Genomic DNA, 20,103 nt, shown 5'->3' with positions numbered 1-20,103 from the left:
CAGGCTCACCTCAGCGACGGTGAACCTGAGGTCTTACTTGACTCACCAACATGAATGAACTGATTATATGACAAGTGACGGTGCAGTTACATTATGTGCACACAATACATGAACAAACTTCAAGGCAAAGTTTTCTGTCATCTGAAGGTGTTGTCTTTTTACTCCACCTGTATTCTCAGTTAATACATCATTGGCAGTTTGCACATGCAATTGGCGAGATCCTATTTACTTAGTCCAAGATTTTCCGCAGCAGTTTCTTCCACACCTTTGTTTGACACACCTACTTTGGAGGCTGATTCTTCCTGTGCTCCTTTTAATAAATGGGAGCGTTGTGGCATCTCCTCATTTGATCTCACTCGCACTGAAGGACAAGAAGGCCACCGGTCTCAATATCACCTCAAGCCAAAGACATGTCTCCTGTAAGGTCGCTGAGGTGCCTCCCTCTCATCCTCATGGGTATGTTCCTTTTTTTCCTAGTCTGGGACTCCGCTTCTAACAGGCAGGCGGTGTCTGATCACAGGATACCAGAGCAGCTCTCTGTTGACTTGCCTGGCTGCTCGGCCATCATCAGTGGGGACACGGAGGGCATGAGCGGGGAATTAGAAGTGCTGCTGTCCTCCAGGACAAGAAAGGCCATTCTATCTGAGGACTCCTACCTCAATGTGACCAAAGACTGTGCGGCTTATGTGGAAAACAGAGGTTTCTTTACGGTTCCTCTCAGTGAAGAGGAGATAGACTTCCCCATCGCCTACTCCATGGTGATCCACGAGAAGATCGAGATGTTCGAGCGGCTCCTGCGAGCCATCTACACCCCTCAGAACATCTACTGTGTGCACGTGGACCAGAAGGCCTCAAAAGAATTTCAGGCGTCCGTGGGGGCAATTGTCTCCTGCTTTCCTAATGTGTTTGTGGCCAGTAAATTAGAAACAGTCATATACGCGTCATGGTCCCGGGTGCAGGCTGATCTAAACTGCATGGAAGACCTGCTGAGATCGCCTGTCCGGTGGAAGTACCTGCTGAACACCTGCGGGACCGACTTCCCCATCAAAACCAACAGGGAGATGGTCCAGACGCTGAAAACCCTGAACGGGAGGAACAGCCTGGAGACCGAAGTCACCAGCGACTACAAGAAGAACCGCTGGCTGTACCACCACAACGTCACCAGCAGCGTCATCGGGACAAACGTGAGAAAGAGCCCCCCACCCATCAGCAGCCCCATGTTCTCAGGTAGCGCCTACTTTGTGGTCTCGAGGGCCTTTGTGGAACACGTGATGCGGGACGGAGAGGTCCAGAAGTTTCTGGAGTGGGAGAAGGACACGTACAGCCCCGACGAGCACCTGTGGGCCACCCTGCAGAGGATGCCCACTGTTCCCGGATCAGTTCCTGCGAACAGCAAGTACGACACCACGGACATGCACGCGCTCGCCCGTGTGGTGAACTGGGCCTATCTGGCGGGTGACGTGAGGAAAGGGGCCCCGTACAGTCCGTGCACCGGGCAGTACAGGAGGGCGGTGTGCGTGTACGGAGCCGGGGACCTCCCGTGGGTCCTGGGCCAACAGCAGCTCTTCGCAAATAAGTTCGATCCGGAGGTCGATGACGTCGCGATAAGATGTCTGGAGGCAGTGCTGCATTTTAAAGCTTTAAGCCAGCAATCACTGCTCACCAGTCAATACTCGGGCGTTCTGCAGAGCTTCTAATCACCTGACATGTAAATTATGATGTATCAACGAAGGCAGCTCATCATACTTAATCATACATATTATAGAAACCGCACTTAAGGGGCAATCTAAGTTTTTTTGGGTAACAATTTGGGTCATTTTGTCATTTATTCTAGAACTCTAGGACTGTTTGACTGCCAATTTGGTTCTTGTATTTGGTTATTTTAAATCCCTCTCCATTAAAGGACACCTAAAGTTCACATTAGCAAACGGATATAGCTTGTACCAAGAGCTCTGATCTGTTGTTTTTAGGCCTGTGAAAAGAATCATAGTGCACCTTTTAATGATTGAAATAGTTTAGGATGCTCTATGCTATCCATCATGTGATGTCATGTAAATTAAAAAGGGTTATTACTCCAAAATACTCCAATATATTACATGTCATGTAATATTTCATATAGATGTTTTACAAGTGAACGTTGTTGTTAATGTATTGATATGGGCCTTATGTAGCAATCTGCATTCTAATATCAGTGCCAATTTACTGAAATTGCTTTCTTGCAACTTATTGTATTTTGTGCAGTTTATGTTGTTTTTCAACAGATTACCATGGATCTTGTCAGATTTTTAAATATATTCAGTGTATTTCAATGTTTACTGTCAAGCTTACCCATGGCTTTATTTATGATTTCAATGAAATCTTTATGTGTAGTGCCATCTAGTGGAAAAGATCTATAAGGAACAAAAACTGCACAACCTATTGTAATGTGGTTATGGTCTTAATCGTGCCTTTGGTCTCTAAACACTCTTAAATACTGCAATATTGTTATCTCTGTCTTGTTACCCCACAAATCCGGCATTGGATGGAATAAACAAAATACAAAACAATGATGTGGATGATGATTTTACTTGGAGGAAATGTTACATTAAGACCTACAATTTTTTTGTTGCAGATTGTTGCTCTCACAGATGTTCTCTCTCCACCAGTCAGAGGGGCACATTCATGTGAGGGGGCAAAAAATAAAACTTTATTTTCCCCAGGCAGGATTTTAAACAGAGAACGTCAGCAGTGAACAGTGAAAAAAAGGCTGATGTCAAAACTTGTTCTATGAAATGCCACTCAAATGGTCAGAGACCTAAAATGCGGTTTTAAAATCAGAGCAACCATAAAAATATATTAATTTCTCTCCATTGTCACCTTTTTGAATATAAATATATATTTAAATGTAATAAAGCAGAACATGCATCAACCATTTGTAACAGAGTGCCTTAAATAAAGTGTAGATACAGTCACTAGGTAACACCAATAAGCTAAGTTTGACATGATGATATACCGGCAGTAAAAAAGATTAAAAACATCTCAGACAGCATGTGGAAAAAACGCCAAGGATCAAGCCGGAAGTAACTTCCAGGATGTAACAGGCAGCATAGTTTCAAAAAGGCACTTTCTCGATGCAAAGAGCTAAGTCTCCAGTCACGTTGCCCAGAATATAAACAGAAGAGTGGCTGCGGGTCTAAACATTCTTCATCGTTCTCCTCCTCCACATCTAGCAGTGCGAGCAGGGTCACTCTGGAACAGCAGCTGCAGCCATCTCCACTTTGCCGTGCATGTCCTGGTCGATTCTGCAGACAAATACAGTCATTAGTCGTCATTAGAACAGCTGACATAAACAAGGTGGCTACACTGCCCATAAACACACTTTTCAGATAATCACATCATGAAATGTGATCATTACCTTTACACTATTACAAAGAGAATAATTTTTTTTTCTTATCAAAACTATTCCCCAAAGAAATACCTAATTTGGCCTATTTGTATTTAACATATATTAAATTCATTCTAAAATATCATCCATGCACTTTTCAGTGAAAGCACTTAAAATATCTGGGTGGTACAAACCATCAGTATCAGCAGTATTATTATTATTATTATTATGATTATTATTATGAGGTTCTTACCTTGTTTGAATCCTTCTAAGACAAATGCACTTATTTGAACCTCAGTGTGCTACTTAATGACATCAATACGACATCTTTGCAGAGGCTCATTTGTCATATTGAGCATCTTTAATGAGAGAAAATAATTGATTAATTGTTGTCTACCATGTTCTCAGTTTTCTTTGCTAAAACGAGACTAAAATTAATGAGCACTTTTGTGTAGAGGCAAAGACTAAATTCATAACAACTGCTTAAATTAACACTGCACACTTCCTGCTTTTAAATTCATTTATCGCAACTGAAAGCTCATTTTTAAGAGATTTTTTATTCAGATTCAGATATTCATATTTTTTGTTTTTGGTGTTTAATAGTTTGTTTCCAAATGATAGGTAAAATAAATCATAGTTATAATATTGTAAATACATCGACATAAAAAAAAGTTACAAATGTCATCACAGCAGGAAACCAATGGTGTTCAACTTCAGAAATAAAGACAATAGACTAACAATGGCACAGCTCTCAGTGCTGAAAATGTTCACAACTGAAAATCAAATTTAACATGGAAAATCTGGGATTTGGACTGCACTGCACTGCATATATTGTACATAAACTCATTGGACAACAACTATTTACAATCTTTGCATTTTTGAAAACCGGTGAACAATCAACTACAATCCGTGGCCATGTGATGATTACAAGCTTTGTGCTAAAAAACTGCATTTTGCATATTTTGCAAGTTTGTTTTTATTGATTTTGTCTTTTAATTTAAATTCAAATTCAGGACAGTATGTGAAGTCTTTGGCACATTTGTCTTGCAAATCTCTCAATTAACAGATTTATACAAAATAGTCTCTTTGAAAACACTGTGGTTATTGTTTAGTTTAGTTCAACATCCCATCTGCAAATTAACTGAACGCTCACTACTTACCAGTAATGAGCAGAATACTTCTGCGAGCGAAGGCTAACAAAGGTTTGTAGTGATTACTAAACATCAGCAGGGAGTGGGAATGCAGTGAGTCATGCAGAGAGCTGTGAGAGTGGACAGGCCGGGTGTTCGGTGAGGGCGAGTTACTGAGAGGAACCATGTGAGGGACATGGTTACTGTGCAACCACATACCACAGTGACTAAGATGAGCTACTTCCTTGTAGTTGCACCCCATTCAGTAGTAGAGACAAACTTACCCAACATCAACTTCATCAAAATCTAAACCTGGGTTTTAAAAGAAACATGCATTAAGTGCTACTTGATGCCCCAAAAGCAGCAATTCATCTACACCAACTTTGTAAACACGAAAAAAAAAAAAAAACAGATCTCAAGGCCATGAAGGTACATGCCATGTTTTAAACCACACACAGCTGTTATGATTTTGAGGAAATAATTAAAGAAGACATTTAACTTCACGAGATTAACTTCACAGAATTGGCTCAGAAATGGGATTTAGTTGGTTAAATAATCACCAAGCCACCTATTTTTGGAAACCAATCAAACAGCTTCTCAGCCTGCTCTTTTAGGGAACTTGCTAAATCTACTGAGAGGGAAAAAAGTGGGACATTTGGGGAGCAGAGTTGTTGATTTTGGCTAGAGGGTAGCTGCAAATCATCCAACTACAAAAACACGAAACAGACTGAGGTGTATTGGTGCATTTCTGAGAGCCAACGGATTGCCTTGTTAGTTTTGTGAATTGCAAAAAAGAAAAATAAAAAATGCTGAGACTGATCCTGGGTGCAGGTGCATATACCTTTTACGGCTTTTCCTATTTTTTTCGTCGTCAAACCTTAAGAGGGGGCAGGGAAATGACGTTAAGCAAAGGAGAAATACACAGCCAACAGCAACCAAACATCCAAGAGCAAAAAAAACATTTGATGAGTATCTGCGTCTTTTTTAAATGCCACGAGGATACAAGGTCCACCCTCAGGTTAAGCCACATCAAGGAAAAATACAGCATGAGCCATTTCTCAGCATGAGCTCAACAGCAATGCGTAACAGCCGAGGTTAACACTAGAAAATGAGGAGTGTGTTCTTTTTTACAGCAGTACAAAAAGGACAAAATTATCTAGATGCGATTATTTCCAGTCACGCTCATAATTGTTGAAAAGTTCAAAGAGCTCAGACAGTGCATAACCATCATCAAATGTACGTTTTACAAAGGAAAACACTTAGATATTTGCAGTTTGCATCAATAATAACACATACAAGTAAGTACCATGTAAGTAAGACAATCATGCTTGTCGGCAGAGTGTTCATTATTGTGGGAAATGCCTGAATCCTGCCGGGGGCAAACTGGGACAAATATGAAATGTGCAACCAAAAACCACCAACATCTTGGGTTAATCACATTTCTCTTAATTGCATCCATGTCTCTCTCACTTGTGTCTTTTCCTTATATCTTAGCTGTTGAAACATGATGTTTTAAGAGAAATGAGACATCCTTTCCTCTGCACCGCCATGTCAAGTGATGTCCACGACAATTGGCATTTTAACTCGATGGGGAATCAGAAAACAAAAAATATAAAACTTGATGGTGACACACTTGAGTTTAAACTGTTCCCTGTCACTCTGGCATGAGACTCCAGTGATGTTTTAATGTATGAGATCAAACTGATCCATGGCAGCATCAGATCTAAAACTAAGGGGGTGTGTTGGCTGGTAAAAAGATTTCTGTGAAGGCTGCTCTTGCGTGTCCTCGCTCATCACACCTCTGAGCGCAAATGAGAGCTTAGGAAAGGCCTGCAGGATGGCAGGTCAACTTCATATGGCAACAGAACAAGTCTTCTATTATTCAACCCTCAACCAGGAAACACCCTGATAAGTAAATATACTGCATGATGAGTATGCCTACATGCTTACAGTCGATTCAAACACAGAGGTATAAAAAACAAATGTCTGTTATGGCCTTGGAATTATATTAATTAACTTACAGACAGGATTTATTTAGTCTTTTCAAAGGACTTTTGTCTTACTTCAAAAGCTTGAGACGTGCTGATGGGTTTCAATGGAGCACACTTACTGTTTGATACAATCTGGTATGGACACATACTCCATCGGAACCAGCTCTGCAAGGTCTGCCAAGCTGTACACATACTTGATTTTCTGACTGAATTTGGAGCTGTGAAGAGAAGAGGCATGAAGTGTCAGGATCTGAAGGTTAACCGAGAAGATCTATATCTCAATATTCCAATAACCTTACACACTGAAGTTACCTTATGAAAGGTTTTGTGATTGCCAGCAGGGTGCGAATAAACCAAGAAGGATGGACGATTATCAAAGACTTCAAGTTCTTTCTTAACCTGTGCAGAAAGAGTTGCGAGAAGCTGTTGAGCCACACATCGGTTTTTGATATAAATTGTAGAAACTACAACTGAGACTCACCTCCTATCAATCTGCTGATAACACTTTCGGAGCCAGCCGACAGTTGGCATCTTTTTCCGAGAGGTTGCCCCGTTCAAATACACAATCATATAGTTCTCAGCAACCAAGAGCTCCAGTGTGCCGATGACATACCTGCGACAGGAAAATTCCATTAGTGCTGGTTGGAAAATATTTGGCTCGCGAGGCCAGAGGAATTCTAATGAACACTCACTTGAATAAATTGTCCATGATGTATCTGTAATTTGGTTGATTGCTCTCAGGCATAAAGCACACAGCAAACACAATTATGGCATTCAAACCGTCGCCATAGTAACCTGCAGTGAAAAATCAGAGTTTAAAAATGTATGTTTCAGCATCAAAACACTGACACAGGCTGATCAGCTCAAGTCTAAAAAATCTGAAACAGCTTGTTCATCTTGCACAGACATGCTTAAAATGACTGTAGTCCTGAGCGAGTGTGCCACGTTTTACAATGTAATACCACCAACCTCCGTGGCTGATCACCCTCTTGTACGGTTCAATGGCCTTCATGTCAACTCTGTGTTCCTGGTCTCCAATGCGAAAAACCCGCCAGCGTCGACCCTCCTCCCTCTCCTCGGACACTGAGTACTCCTGGACCGACTCCACACCCTTCTGCAGCAGCTCTGTGGTTTTCGGCTTGGGGAGATCGTCTGAAGGAGAAGACTCAGTATGAATATTACATCCCCTGGATGTGAGGGCTGCCTGATGTTATCAAATCAGATCTATTTTGATCAAATCATTTATCAAAGGATCACTTAATAATTCATTATCAAACTTTTCAATCACATGCATTTCGATCAATGAAAATTAACATTACATTTAATTTGGTGCTTATATCTTGACATGCTTTCTCTCTAAATTAACACCAACAATCACAATTAAATTTTAGTCTCTCTGTCATTTTTTTTTTTTTTTTTCCCCCAATGGGGGAAAATTAATTGCACTCATGAACCTCCATCACATCACATTTTAATAAACATTTCTCAGGAAGACATCTGCGCATCATTTGTAGGACGTGTATGACATCAAGCACAGTAGTGAAATGATCATGTGTACTGAACATGCAACAAGCAGAATCGAAAAATAAGTGAAGAGTGCAACCAAATCACAGCAACACGCTTTCTTGAGGATCTCTCTTTGAAAAGCCCATTTCATAAATATATATACACAAATCAAACACATCGATCTGTGTTACTTCTTTAGAAATGTATCCTTAAAATAACTAATGAGATGTTGACCATTTATGAAACCATCAAGAAAAAAGCATTTAGAATCACATAATGCTGCACAAAATTGCTGCTACTGATCCCACCACTGTTTCAATTTTTCCTTGTAATTGTGAGTTCCTATTTCTGCTATTATTTGATTTTACATACTTTGCATGATTCATTTGTAGCATTCCCACTCTACCTCTACTGATGTCTATCCTTGTGCTGTGGCAAAACATTGTTTTCCTACCTGGGGATCAATAAAGACCTATCTTGAGTTATAATGTAAGATTTAAATCATACGATGACAAATGTAAGTCATAAGGAACACATTATGCTTTGATGTTAATATCCAATTACTGTCTAATTTCTTGTGATATCTTGAAAAATATGACAAAAAGCTAAAACAGCAAGTTATGAAATAGCTCCAAAGGCTAGAACTGATAACTGTAGCATTACTCTGCAGATTAAACCACTTCCTCACTGACAAGTTGCTTCTGATTGTTTCCTCAAGATCAAAATTTCAGAGAGAGGAAAAATGACATGCACAAAAAACATCAACTGAAAATGAAGGGTATGAAACATGAAACCTCCCCAGGATTTGTCGAACAACTTAAGAAATAATCTGGACAATAGGGGTTGATTGACTCATGGTTTGGAGGGAAAAAAACGGGGGCTGTCCAGGAGACCTTACCACACGGAAGAGAGAAACCTGTTGCTGGCCTGCTGCCTGTTTCCAGGCACTGAATGGAAACAATTCTTCCAAGTGAAAAAGAGGAAGGCAGCAGTGTGGAAACACAAAAACAACAGAGCACATTTTAACTCCACTCGGGGCAGTCAGCTGCCTACCCATATCTGTAAGATCAAGGAAGGAAAAAGCCAATGGATCAAAGCACCGAGAAATAAAAGTCTGGTCTTATAACACACTTGCTTCACCCAACAAGGCTGAATTTTTTTGAAATTATCTCTGTACCTCCCCACTTTGTCAAGTAAATACAACTTGTAATGTTTGGAACTATGAACAAAACAAACAGGATGATAAGATATGAAGTACTAAATATTACTGTAGCACTGTCATTGCATGATATAAAGTTCCTACCTTCCCATTCAAACTCATTGCTGTTGTCTGAGGGTGTGTCTATGTCATCGAGGTCCAGCTCTGTACTTTCATCGAGCTCATCAGAGAGAAGAGAGCCTTCACTGCGGTCCAGTGTAAGACTGATTTCTGGAGCTGCAAGCTTCTTCTTTGCCTTCTTGCCATGATTCATTGCATAGCCTAGAGTAGATGCCAAATCATCAGTGATTATACTGTTTGAGAGAACAATTAATGGATACGTTCAGATTTTTTTCAGATGCACAGTAAACAAGACTGTTTTCCCTACCAGGGTCTGCCTCTTCAGAGGTTCCTGCAAAAAGCTCATCTTCAAGCTCCTCTTCTTCTGGCAATGGCCTAATATCCAAACAGGAAGTAATCAGGAATTTAGTAGGGTTATTGTCCATGTCACTTTCAAAACACAAACATGTGATACAAAGCTTTGAACCGTGATCCATAAATGATTTAACAACATTATGAGATGATTGACTATACCGTGGAAAGTCCTCATCCTGCCACTCTTCCTTAAGTTCAACTCCTTCCATTCTTAGACGGGCTTCTGTTGTGGCAACTGACTCTTGGCGCTCCAGGCTGGGAAATAAAACATTAAAAAGGTTATGCCATCTTTAATGTTTAGTGATTTGTAATTGCTAAAACTCCCCTTGCACAACAGAGGTATTAAGATCAAGAGCTAGGCTAGGAGAGATTATGCATGACAACCTAAATCCACAAACATAATTGGTATCTGTCAACATTTTGGTTGTGACTTGTACTCAAGGGATAAACTAAGATTCAAAAGTAATTTGTGTTCATTGGTTAATGCATCAGCAACTTAAACCTTAACAGAGTTAGTGGATATGGATAGTGACTGTGATAAAACAGTACTAGACTATACACATGATTAAAACTACACAAAAGCACATGATTATACACTCTGCCAACGAGGTTGGAGGTCTTAATGTTGTCAACAGGCAAGGCTATGTTGAGAAAACGACACATAACCAGAGACAGACCCATCTACGAGCTAATTTATGTAAACAGATGCAAAACTTTTCCATTCATTGTATGTATTTATTTGTCTACACCAGTATTATCTGTTGTAATACTGTAGCTGTTGGCTTTTAAATTCACAGACAACTTTTTCACCAACACTCAAATCAATTATGCCTACTCCTCACTTTTTTCTTATAATGGCCTATCAAAGACATATCAGGATATATTGATATCAGGCTACATGTTGTCTAATATGCGCTTAGTCTGCACAATTAATCAAACATATAATTGCAATATGGACAAGTGCAATATCGATACCCAATCAGTCTTGGTGTTTGTCCCCAAAAATCCAGTATCTATCAGACTGAACAATGTACATGACATGAAAGAAGTAACATGGAATCATATTTACACCTTCAGCCACTTTTTTATTTTCAGGGTGTACCTTAAACTTCCAATTCTTGTGCATTAGAAGGATAACTACCACTATTCATGTGGTGTGATCAACATGGCCTGTTACTTAGCACCTAGCATTACACCAAGTCAGGACATACCAAGCAGTTTGTGCTTCTTAACTATCACAGCGGTTCTGGCCAGCATCGGTTGCATTTTTTCAACAAACAAAATCATTTGACACGCAAAGAAAATAATCATGACAACTTTTTTGTGCCAGCTTCTGGATAGATGAGTCCTGCATGTTTACAAAGAATCTCCTCGAGAGTTTCAGCTCACAACTGGCCACATAATCAGATCACTGGCTTCTTGAATAGCTTACAAGCTTGTGTGAAGGGCTTAGTTTATAAACCATAAGGCTACTTGCTAATGCTGATCATGGTATCTGTATCTTTGAATGTACAGAGCTCCCTTTGATGCATTAATCGTGTACATGACTGTACTTGCGCTCCCAGACACAAACACATTCTGGGAATTCGGTTCTCAACATTTCATAATGTATAAGTTTAGCTGTTTGCTTATGTATAGCACTAATCCCCACATCCCATTTGAAATCCAACTGAGAGAGGTAGAAGTGCCTCAGGAATGTGGTTTCCTGAAAGGGAACCATTGCAGTCAAAGTGCACTGTTTTAATAATTTGAATTGCGGTGCTGAGCTGAGTTGGGCTACAGGAAGTGGTGGAAAGTAATCAAGCTACTTTCTACTTCTACACTACCACATTTAAAGACAAATATTGCACGTTTCACTTTAGTACATCTATCTAACAGCTTTAGTTAGCCCACTCCTTACTTTGTAAATTAAGATTATCAATACAAAATATAAATCAGCTGATAAATACTGATGTATTTAATGGACTGTTGGAATTACTACTGTTATTAGTATTACTATTTGTAAGCAAGTTAAAATCTGTGTACCCTGCTGGCTGCAGATTAGTATTAAAACTGTATATGATCGTAATCTGTCCATATCAAATAAAAAGTGACTGATTTCAGATTTAGTGAAGCCTTTTCAGAGTTCAAATTTCTAAACTGAAATCTGAAATCTGACAAATAGAGAAAATATGTCACCGCCTCATCCTCTCAAACATGTATCAACACAATAGGTATTTCCAGAGAAATAAAATCCTGATATCAGCTCTGTATAAAACAGGATTTGTCGTCTAATGTTTCTCTCCACCTGAAGCCTCTACATACACTGATTTCTTCTCCACATACTTATAATTAATGATGCAGTTTTGTTTGCCAAGAACCAGAGATGAAGATCTGTCTTCTCCTTAATACATTTGACAAAGGTCAGCCATGTGATGCTCTGTGCAAGTGACGTTGCTCAGCTGTCCACAGATGACAGTTACACCTGCACAACATCACAGTCTGAAAACCACCCCTGCAATCATATGCACAGCTTACGAGTTTCCAATGTTGACATAGTTTTGCAGAATTTTCTAGTCCCAGTCCTCGTATTATAATATGATCCTCCTGTTTTGAACCCCAGCTGGATACAGTGAGATGAGACTGCACAGGTATTCCTGTTGCTGTGTCCCTCCTCTCTCTGATATTCACGAAATAAATGTCATACCAGCTTCAGACTAGCTTCTGCTTTACTGGCCAGGCTACAAATACAGGGATGCCAAGAGGTTTGGGAAGGATATTTCCACCTTGTTCGGTATTAATGTCTGTTTGTAGACCAGGCGATGAATTACAAATATGTCTAAACAGTCAGAGTCGACCGATATGGCTTTGCAGGGGTCGATATGATACTGATTTATGAAATCAAGCAGACTGAATACCAATATTTAAACACAAGTACAATTTAGTAAAGTACTGTTCTTAAGTACAATTTTGAGTTACTTTACTTGACTATTTCGATTCTCTGCTACTTTATACTTCCTCTCCACTACATTTATTAGATACATATTAGCAATCAGATACTGGTGGAGTAAGTGAGTGGAGGATCAAGCACTCAAAGCCAAAGTAGATTCTGATACAGATAATCTGACAATATCGGCCCTGATAATCGGCCAGCGTAGATAATCACTCAACCCCTCCTAAAGTGCTATAGGTTTGTCAGCTGTTATGAGGTAGGTTTTGGATCAAATGGGTCACTTTTGCCTGTAAGAGAAGAATTTGAACTTGAGCACAGCAAATCAGCATGATTAGCACTGGCCCTGGCTCTGACCAGGAGATGAATCTCTGGCATGTCAAATAACATTCACACCCAGGGCACTGGAAAACATCCATCTGCCTCAGGTAGTCTGGGAGAACAGCATTCTTGCAGCAGAAAAGATGAAACCACAAAGCAGCTAATGGTTTTATGTTGCCAGCATAAATACAGACCTTCCAATGGGTGCATGTGGCGGCAGGCTCACTGGGGTTGAGCTCCTTGCTCCCGGCTGTTTCTGCTCATTGTCTGGAGTTGTCCTTTCCTGTGGCGTACCTCTTGTTTTGGTTAGACTCTCCTGAAGAGCCTCTTCGCCATTTTCAACTGTGGACGCTGTGCTAGTTTGCAACTCGTCTAATTCCTCCTCGTAGCCTTCTCCGGACACCCCGGACGATGAAGGACTAGATGTATGTCTGTTTCCCAGCTCCTCATGAGTCCTCCTGGGTGTGACAAAATCTGGGCTGCTATTGTTCAAACTCATATCACTTACACCCTTCAGCACCGCTTCGCTCTCTATCACATCCGATGCCATGAGTTTCTCCAGTCGACCTTGTTTTAGAGCAGGTGAAAGAGTCCGACAATGGCACGCTCAAAACCCCGCTTTGCTTATCGGCATATATCAGATAGCCGAATGTGACTTACACAACTTCTTTTAGAAGTTTGTGGCTAGCGTGGTAGCTCCCGTCCGCTATACGGCTAGCCAAGAGGGCTGTTGTTGTTGACAGCTAGCTATGACAACTAACAGCATATCTTATTAGCTTAACGGTGTTAAATGTCACACCGGGTGCACATATAGTCACCTTTCCTAAATGCGTCACAGTGAGAGAACTCGGGAGTACAAAAAGTGCCCTAGCTTTGCATAAGCAACGGTGCGCAGTGATCCTACTTATCAATTTCCTCCCTTCCTTCCTTCCTCCAAGTCAGAATGCTCTCCCGTGGACGTAACAGACTTTGGTCACGCTAGCGTACGGGGCTACAGTTAGCTCACTTAGCCACAGCAAAAGACAAGCTAGTTTTGTACGCTAAACGTCGGCATGAAGCCACAAAATCAACCCGGTTGTCAACTACGACGCAACGTTAGGACAACGGTCCCATTGATTCTTGTAAAGTTTAAAGTCAGTATCCGCTGATTTAACTCGCCGGCTTCTCCTGTAGCGGTTGTTTGCCAACAACGCTAGCTAACTAACTGAAGCGCTCTGTTGTTACTTTTCCTGCTAGCGGCAGCAGGGTGTACTGTGGGGTTGCCAGTTGTGTTACTGCAGGTTTGTATGTCTTTTTCTTCTCCTAAGCCTCAAAATCCACACAAAAATGCACACCAGATTATTTTACATCGCGGTTTTGCTGCGGCTTTTTCACCATGTCAATGATAAGGTTTTCACTGCCTCGTCTCACGATGCAAAAATGTATTTTATCTAGTGATTAATTCCCCTTTCAGTGTCCCACAAGTTGAAACATTCAAACAAAGTTGATAAGGCGCATTTCTCCCCAGCAGTACTATATAACAAACTATGTCATATAACAATAGTTAAAGGCTTTAACATAGGGTTTATGTATGTATTGGTATTACAAAAATATGCGTCTAATGTTTCTGACTGCAATGTGGAAAATCTTCAAACCTGGCACCCCTGCCACTTCTGGCTGCACTGAACTGTTTAGTTGTCAGTGTCCAGCAGAGTTTCAGTGCCCTCTGCTGATGGGGGGAAAATAATATCTCCTCACTGTGTTTCCACATTATCATCAAGACTATTTACATTGCCAGTTGTACATAGTTGGAGGTATGTTACTGAGCAACTAATCAGGCTTACATTCAATCAAGTCATCATTTTTAAAAGTTATTTTACATGGATATTTTCAGCTGTGCTATTATATGCTTTACTTTATTCCAGAGAGAGGTCTTAACTCTGTGCCATTTAAACTAAGTGTCTCTAAGAGACATAAGTTGCGTGAGATCATGGGAGTTGTTGTCCTCATCGTGGTGCTATAGTGACCAGTGCTGATGAAAAATCTATCTGTGACTCAGGCAGAAATGTTTGTGGACAAAGTAATGCTTTAAAACTATATTCGACTTAAATTTAGACTCATTCGCCAACTTCCCTCCTCACTCTGTGTGGCTCCCGTGGAAGCTATAGCAACAGAAGAGCAAATGAAACGCATCACCTCACTTAAGTTGACTATTATAGTGATTATTCTGGGTTGGAACATTGTTGGAAACATTTAGGATAATGTCAGCACACAACTCAACAAAATATATAACATTTCTAGTAAACATTTTAATGCAGTACTGTTACATATTATATCTTTAACAAAAGAGTACAACAATATAACAATATACCACCCAGAAAATGTCTATAATGCATAAGAATTACTTCGACTTTTGATACTTCAAGTGCATTTTTGTCTTCTCGCTGCTTATACTATAACTTTGGTGAAAGAAATATTTGAATGTAGGATTTTGACTTGCAACTGATGATATTTACATTGCAGTATTTGTTCCTTAAGTTCAAGATCTTAGTACTTCTTCCAGCACTGCTCTATTAGTGTTTACTCTAGGCCTACTATTAGTAGAATAATTCTATAAAGGGAAGTCAACAGCCCTTTATACAAAGTTTTAGACTGGGGAACAGTATAATGACTCTATATGACTGTATATTGTTGCAAATGAACAGGCGGGATTAATGAATCTATAATTAACATCTTCATAAGTGTGTGGACTTCCACTGTCATTGTAAGTGTTGCATCTAACCATCTTTCTCTTTTTTTCTCCCCCCCTCTTAGATGATTGTGGATACACATGCTCAGGTATGGTGATTGAATTTAAAGACCATGTAACAATAAGCATGAAAATGTCTTTTAATTGTTCTGTTGCATTTCATATATAATTTCTGTTAATTATACGGAATCCACTTAAAGGATTTTGTTCTCACCAAGTCTTACCATTACACTTAGTGCCTAATCTTTGCCACTAGGTGGAGGCAGATGCTAACGTACACCTGTAGTCTGGGGGATGACTTTATTGATAAAGAGGCTGCTGTAACTTCAACGTGAAAAGAAAACTGGACCAAAGTTTGAGATGTGATGAGAAGAAATTGCTCATTGTAGTTAGAGTGAAAAGAGACAGCTTTTAACTCATTTCCAGATTTGTCTGAATTTTGCAGCAATTTGCTGTTGTGAGTTTTCTTTGTAATTCAGGTAAAACTACATGTCTTTGAAAATAGTATATCATCTCAAATGTTGCAGTCGCGTCTCACAAGAGAACTTATCAGTACATATTTCTGGATGGGAGCGAACGTGTCCGTCTATTTAGTTTTTAAGAGCCTTCTGCAAAACACCCATCCAAACTGCAGGGAGTCACTGCAGCAAATGCACTATAATTTCTCTTTTGGGGATAGTTATAGTAGCTATTTTACTAACAAACCTCATGGTAAAAAAAAAAAAAAAGAAAGAAAAGGCAGCTATAGATCTAACATAATGATGCTGCCTGGTTAATACCTCCTCTGTGTGCAGCGGATCATTCAGTGTAATTTCTAATTAACACGTTGCTATTTACTCTGTTGGATCATTAGGCCTCATCACAAAAGGATAATCCAGTCAAATTGAGAGTTTATGCTTCCCTTCCACCGTCCACCATGGTGCTGTTTGCTAATGAGTCATGTTGCAATTATCTAACAAATTAAGACAAATGTTGTCTATTTAGACAAGATAAATCTACTGAGCCGGGGTATAGCATTAACCCGTATGTAAATTCATTTCAGATTTGTACCCAGAATTTCACAGACAGTTCTAACAATAACACTAGAAATTGGATTAATCATGGGATTTGATATTTTTAAATATCATTTTAGATTTTTAAAGTTTATCCCGAGATCATGTGTCAACATCCAATATAAGATTAAGGAAAAAAGGAAGAATTTTCACAAAAGAATCAGACCAAACTAAAATCTTGTTAAGCCAGAAAGAACCGGTGTGATGTAGTCTTTGTAAAAGGAACAGCATAACATTTGCGTTGCATTGTTCATTACAGCAAAACTGTCTTCGCAATATAAAATTAAGAGTCGGCGAGCAGCTGTTATTGCTCGAACAGTTCCACTCTAGCCTAGCAGTCGTTTTGAACAATAAAAGCCAAGGCACCATTGTCTAATGCCGGATGTGTCTGATTCCTCCCTTTAAAAGTAATACATGAACTCCAGATCTGAGCACAGATGCTGCAGCAGACCTCTCCTTTCATGATGAAAGGCGCACTGAGCATTGGGATCAGAGATGGAAGCTGTAACCTATTTGTGAAGCAGAATCATTAGGACGGTTCTCCAACCAATTTCCATAAGTGGGGTAGCGGGAAGTATTTAGGCTACTCGAAGTATATCACTAATGAGAAAAGACAAAAAGGATTCATGTGCATGTTTTATGCAATCTCTTTCTGGGTGTAGATGAATAATTATTTATGATTGCAAAGCCTAAAAGGGAGGCAAAAAAGATAGCAACTGCAAAGAGACTGGTAAAAAATTTAAAGAGGAAGTTAAATGAATATTTAAGGGAAGATGAAATATTTAATGGAAACAAATGAGGAAAACATTTAAAACGGCATGATAAATAGTAGTGAGTGGCATTAAAATGACCCTCATAATTTGTGCTGTTTGCTGCAGTAGCCAAGAGGTCTCATTCAGACTCGTAATGCTGTGCAACGACGACTCCGACACTTGTTTTTCAACGTGCCACTCATTATGTGAAGACACTGTGTCTGTAACCCAGGGCTGACCTCATAGATGAGAAATATTAGCCTTTGCTTCAGTGTAGTTTGTATTGATGCCACCAGGCAGAAACAATACATGTTTTATTGACCTTCTTCAAGTTGAGGTTAGGGTTCTGGAAAAAAAAATGCTAAAAAAAACACACACACAATGACATAAATTGTGAATATGGTTGCAGTTAATTTCTCAAGAGATGTGCTGCATTAGGGTCACTCATAACGTCAGTGTTTTCTCATCAGATACTCTGATACTGCCAGCATCGAAAGAGGAAAAAAAAGAGTCTGTTGTATGTACCAGCACAGTTCATTTGTTTTCCAAATGCGAAAATAATTAAATCAGCAAACAAATAATTATTCAAGTCAATGAGAACAATTATCTCAAAGACGCCTCTGAGACTTGGATGTGCATACTGAATTGATTAATTATCCTGCTAAAGATAATTGAGTTAGATCTTTGACTGCGTCCTCTCGACATAGTCCTGCCTCCATTATGATCTCAAGAAGAAATCTCATCTCCGCCATCGCCATCATTCAAAACATGTGGTCACTTCCGTTCGTGGTTCATTATGGCGTAATGACATGTGGGACTTTTTAAAGAGCTGTACTTTAATTTTGTAGGTCACCCTTCTGCTCTACTCTACATTATTCCTTGCGATGGGGAACAATCTAAAAACGTCCATGGCCACAAATCAAGGGGCTTCTTGTCTCTCACTTAAATTTCATGAACCTTGGGTTTTACAATATATTCTAATCTTTCTTAAATTACCGTTTAAATTTATTAAAAATGCAGCGGCGTGCTGACCTGCGTTCATCTGTCCAAGTTCAACTTTGTCAGTGTCGCCGTGCCATGCCCTTACTAACCCATGGGCAGACTATTACTTACCTCTGAGCCAGACAGAGATCATTACCTCTGTGAATGATGGCAAGGTAGCCCGAGCCCAACAGCTTTATTTCCCAGCTCAACTCGGCGGACGCCAGCCATCACATCCTGTTAACAATTCCATGGCTCCACCATAAAGATAAGCTCTCTCAATCAGCTCCGTCTGTCTCAATCGCCACTGAAGGGCCATCAGTCATCACTAGCCGGGACGGGGGCCCTCCATATTCACTTGTGATTGACACCATTTAGATGATTCAGTCAGAACCACCGGGCTGTTTATTTCCCCTGCAGACCAGAGACAACAGTGCACTGTGTTTTCTGATTAAAGGGAGTTCATGAAATATTTATCTTATAAGGATATCAGCCCATTCAACTTGATGCAATCGGTCTGTTTCACTCTGAGCAAATATTGGCCCCTTTCATGTGGAATCTTTCAAATGCCGTGATGAATTAAGTCAGAGGCGCTGACATTTTAATCAGAGTGAACATAAGAAGCCAATTGTCACTGTCAGACCACATGAAGGTCATTTCAATTGCGGAGGCTCCGCTCGCCATAACATTTAATGGTTACATCCTAATGATTCGTTTACATGTGAGATCAGGTTGATATTTTATGTACACGCACACATTCTGTTCAAGGCCTTTTATTCCATTAACCTGTCCTGTCTTTATTAGATCCTTTTCTGAGATAATTCCCATACGGCTTAGCCTTTGATAAATATGCTTTTAGGTCTATCTAATTAATGCATTCCGCTGTGATTTTCTTCACTTGTCACCCACTCTTTAACCTCATAGCGGAGGAACAGACTTTTCCTACTCAAATTAAAGGTCCTCTGAGACGCTGTACATGTGTGAGCTAATGATGTAGTGCGCTGTACAACCTGATATCTTATCTTGAGGGCCTTGTTGAAATGTTGTGAGTTGAAATGAATTGCATGACCTCACTGTTATGGAGTGTGGATATATTCCAAGCAAACAAGTTTTCATTTATTGTGTCTGTTCTCAGCTTACAATTCAGAGATTTCATATGGAGGTGTGATCAGAAACGAGTTATTAAGCAGATATTTGCTTTGTAATTAGGTTCTCACAGCGGCTGACACTTGAAGTGGTTATTGCTGTATTACTCTTAGATGAGTTGTGGCAAGAGAAGACTGCAGCTCTTTACGTAAATGTGAATACTAGTGGAAAATAATGCAATCAATCAAACTACATTTAGATTCATATGGGCACAGATGAACAAAGGCTATAGCCTGGTGTTGAGGCAGCGTTTCTGAAGGCACACAGGAGGATATAGGCCTCCACTGTAGCTTCTATTTCCAAATTAATTAAAGCAATTCAGCATTTTTAAATGTTCTATTCCATTTCATTCTTTCGCTGCTCGCATAGTTGCAGTTTCCAGCCATGTGACCGAGGGACCATTTATAGGTATAATGAATGGTTAAAGGTGGCGATCAGCATAGACTCTTCTCCATATTTGTCCAAATTTGCTTAATGAGCCAGCTGTACTCTTAAAGGCTAAATTCACCTAATTTTTGGGTGAACTGTTCTTTACGTTATTACAATACAGTGTGTGTCATATGCTATTTT

General features: G+C 39.9%; 3 protein-coding genes across 10 annotated transcripts in view; 2 read left to right on the top strand and 1 right to left on the bottom strand.

Moving 5' to 3' along the window:
- Positions 1–117: 117 nt before the first annotated feature.
- gcnt3 (glucosaminyl (N-acetyl) transferase 3, mucin type) lies at positions 118–2,795 on the top strand. The gene has a single exon (XM_037108565.1). The coding sequence runs from the start codon at positions 411–413 to the stop codon at positions 1,695–1,697; it is 1,287 nt and encodes a 428-aa protein (XP_036964460.1). The 5' UTR covers positions 118–410; the 3' UTR covers positions 1,698–2,795.
- On the bottom strand, positions 2,550–14,091 carry bnip2 (BCL2 interacting protein 2). 4 transcript variants are annotated; one of them, XM_037108563.1, is made up of 12 exons: positions 13,069–14,091; positions 9,784–9,879; positions 9,578–9,645; positions 9,295–9,471; positions 7,455–7,637; positions 7,178–7,280; positions 6,967–7,098; positions 6,798–6,884; positions 6,605–6,703; positions 5,336–5,371; positions 4,779–4,806; positions 2,550–3,281 (listed from the first exon to the last, which is right to left on the bottom strand). In XM_037108563.1, exons 1-11 carry the CDS (start codon positions 13,422–13,424, stop codon positions 4,794–4,796), a joined length of 1,350 nt encoding a protein of 449 aa, XP_036964458.1. In that variant the 5' UTR covers positions 13,425–14,091; the 3' UTR covers positions 2,550–3,281; positions 4,779–4,793. The 4 variants fall into 4 exon arrangements, with proteins under 4 accessions (XP_036964458.1, XP_036964456.1, XP_036964459.1 ...); XM_037108561.1 differs by lacking the exon at positions 4,779–4,806; XM_037108564.1 differs by lacking the exon at positions 5,336–5,371.
- foxb1a (forkhead box B1a) overlaps positions 14,018–20,103 on the top strand; it is a 55,567-nt gene continuing 49,481 nt past the window's right edge. For 2 of the 5 annotated variants that reach the window (XR_005076712.1, XR_005076707.1), the window contains exons 1-2: positions 14,053–14,154; positions 15,668–15,691. Coding sequence is in view for 1 of the 5 variants with exons in the window: in XM_037108566.1 (XP_036964461.1) it covers positions 15,668–15,691 (24 nt within the window). In the remaining 4 variants the exon portion in view is untranslated. Of the gene's footprint in view, positions 14,155–15,667; positions 15,692–20,103 lie in introns of all 5 variants that reach the window. The other 3 variants (XM_037108566.1, XR_005076710.1, XR_005076711.1) reach the window with 3 other exon arrangements.

Source organism: Acanthopagrus latus, chromosome 8 (genome assembly GCF_904848185.1).
Source record: "Acanthopagrus latus isolate v.2019 chromosome 8, fAcaLat1.1, whole genome shotgun sequence".
Lineage (NCBI taxonomy): Eukaryota > Metazoa > Chordata > Actinopteri > Spariformes > Sparidae > Acanthopagrus > Acanthopagrus latus.
Note: the sequence above shows the minus strand (reverse complement) of the source record. Positions and strands in the feature narration are given on the sequence as shown.

Coding starts and splice junctions, on each gene's coding strand:
- gcnt3 (XM_037108565.1), top strand. CDS start 411: ATGTCTCCTGTAAGGTCGCTGAGGTGCCTCCCTCTCATCCTCATGGGT.
- bnip2 (XM_037108561.1), bottom strand. CDS start 13,424: ATGGCATCGGATGTGATAGAGAGCGAAGCGGTGCTGAAGGGTGTAAGT. Junction 6,885..6,966: donor TATCAGCAGATTGATAGGAG/GTGAGTCTCAGT, acceptor CTTTCTGCACAG/GTTAAGAAAGAACTTGAAGT. Junction 5,372..6,604: donor ATACCAGATTGTATCAAACA/GTAAGTGTGCTC, acceptor CCCCCTCTTAAG/GTTTGACGACGAAAAAAATA.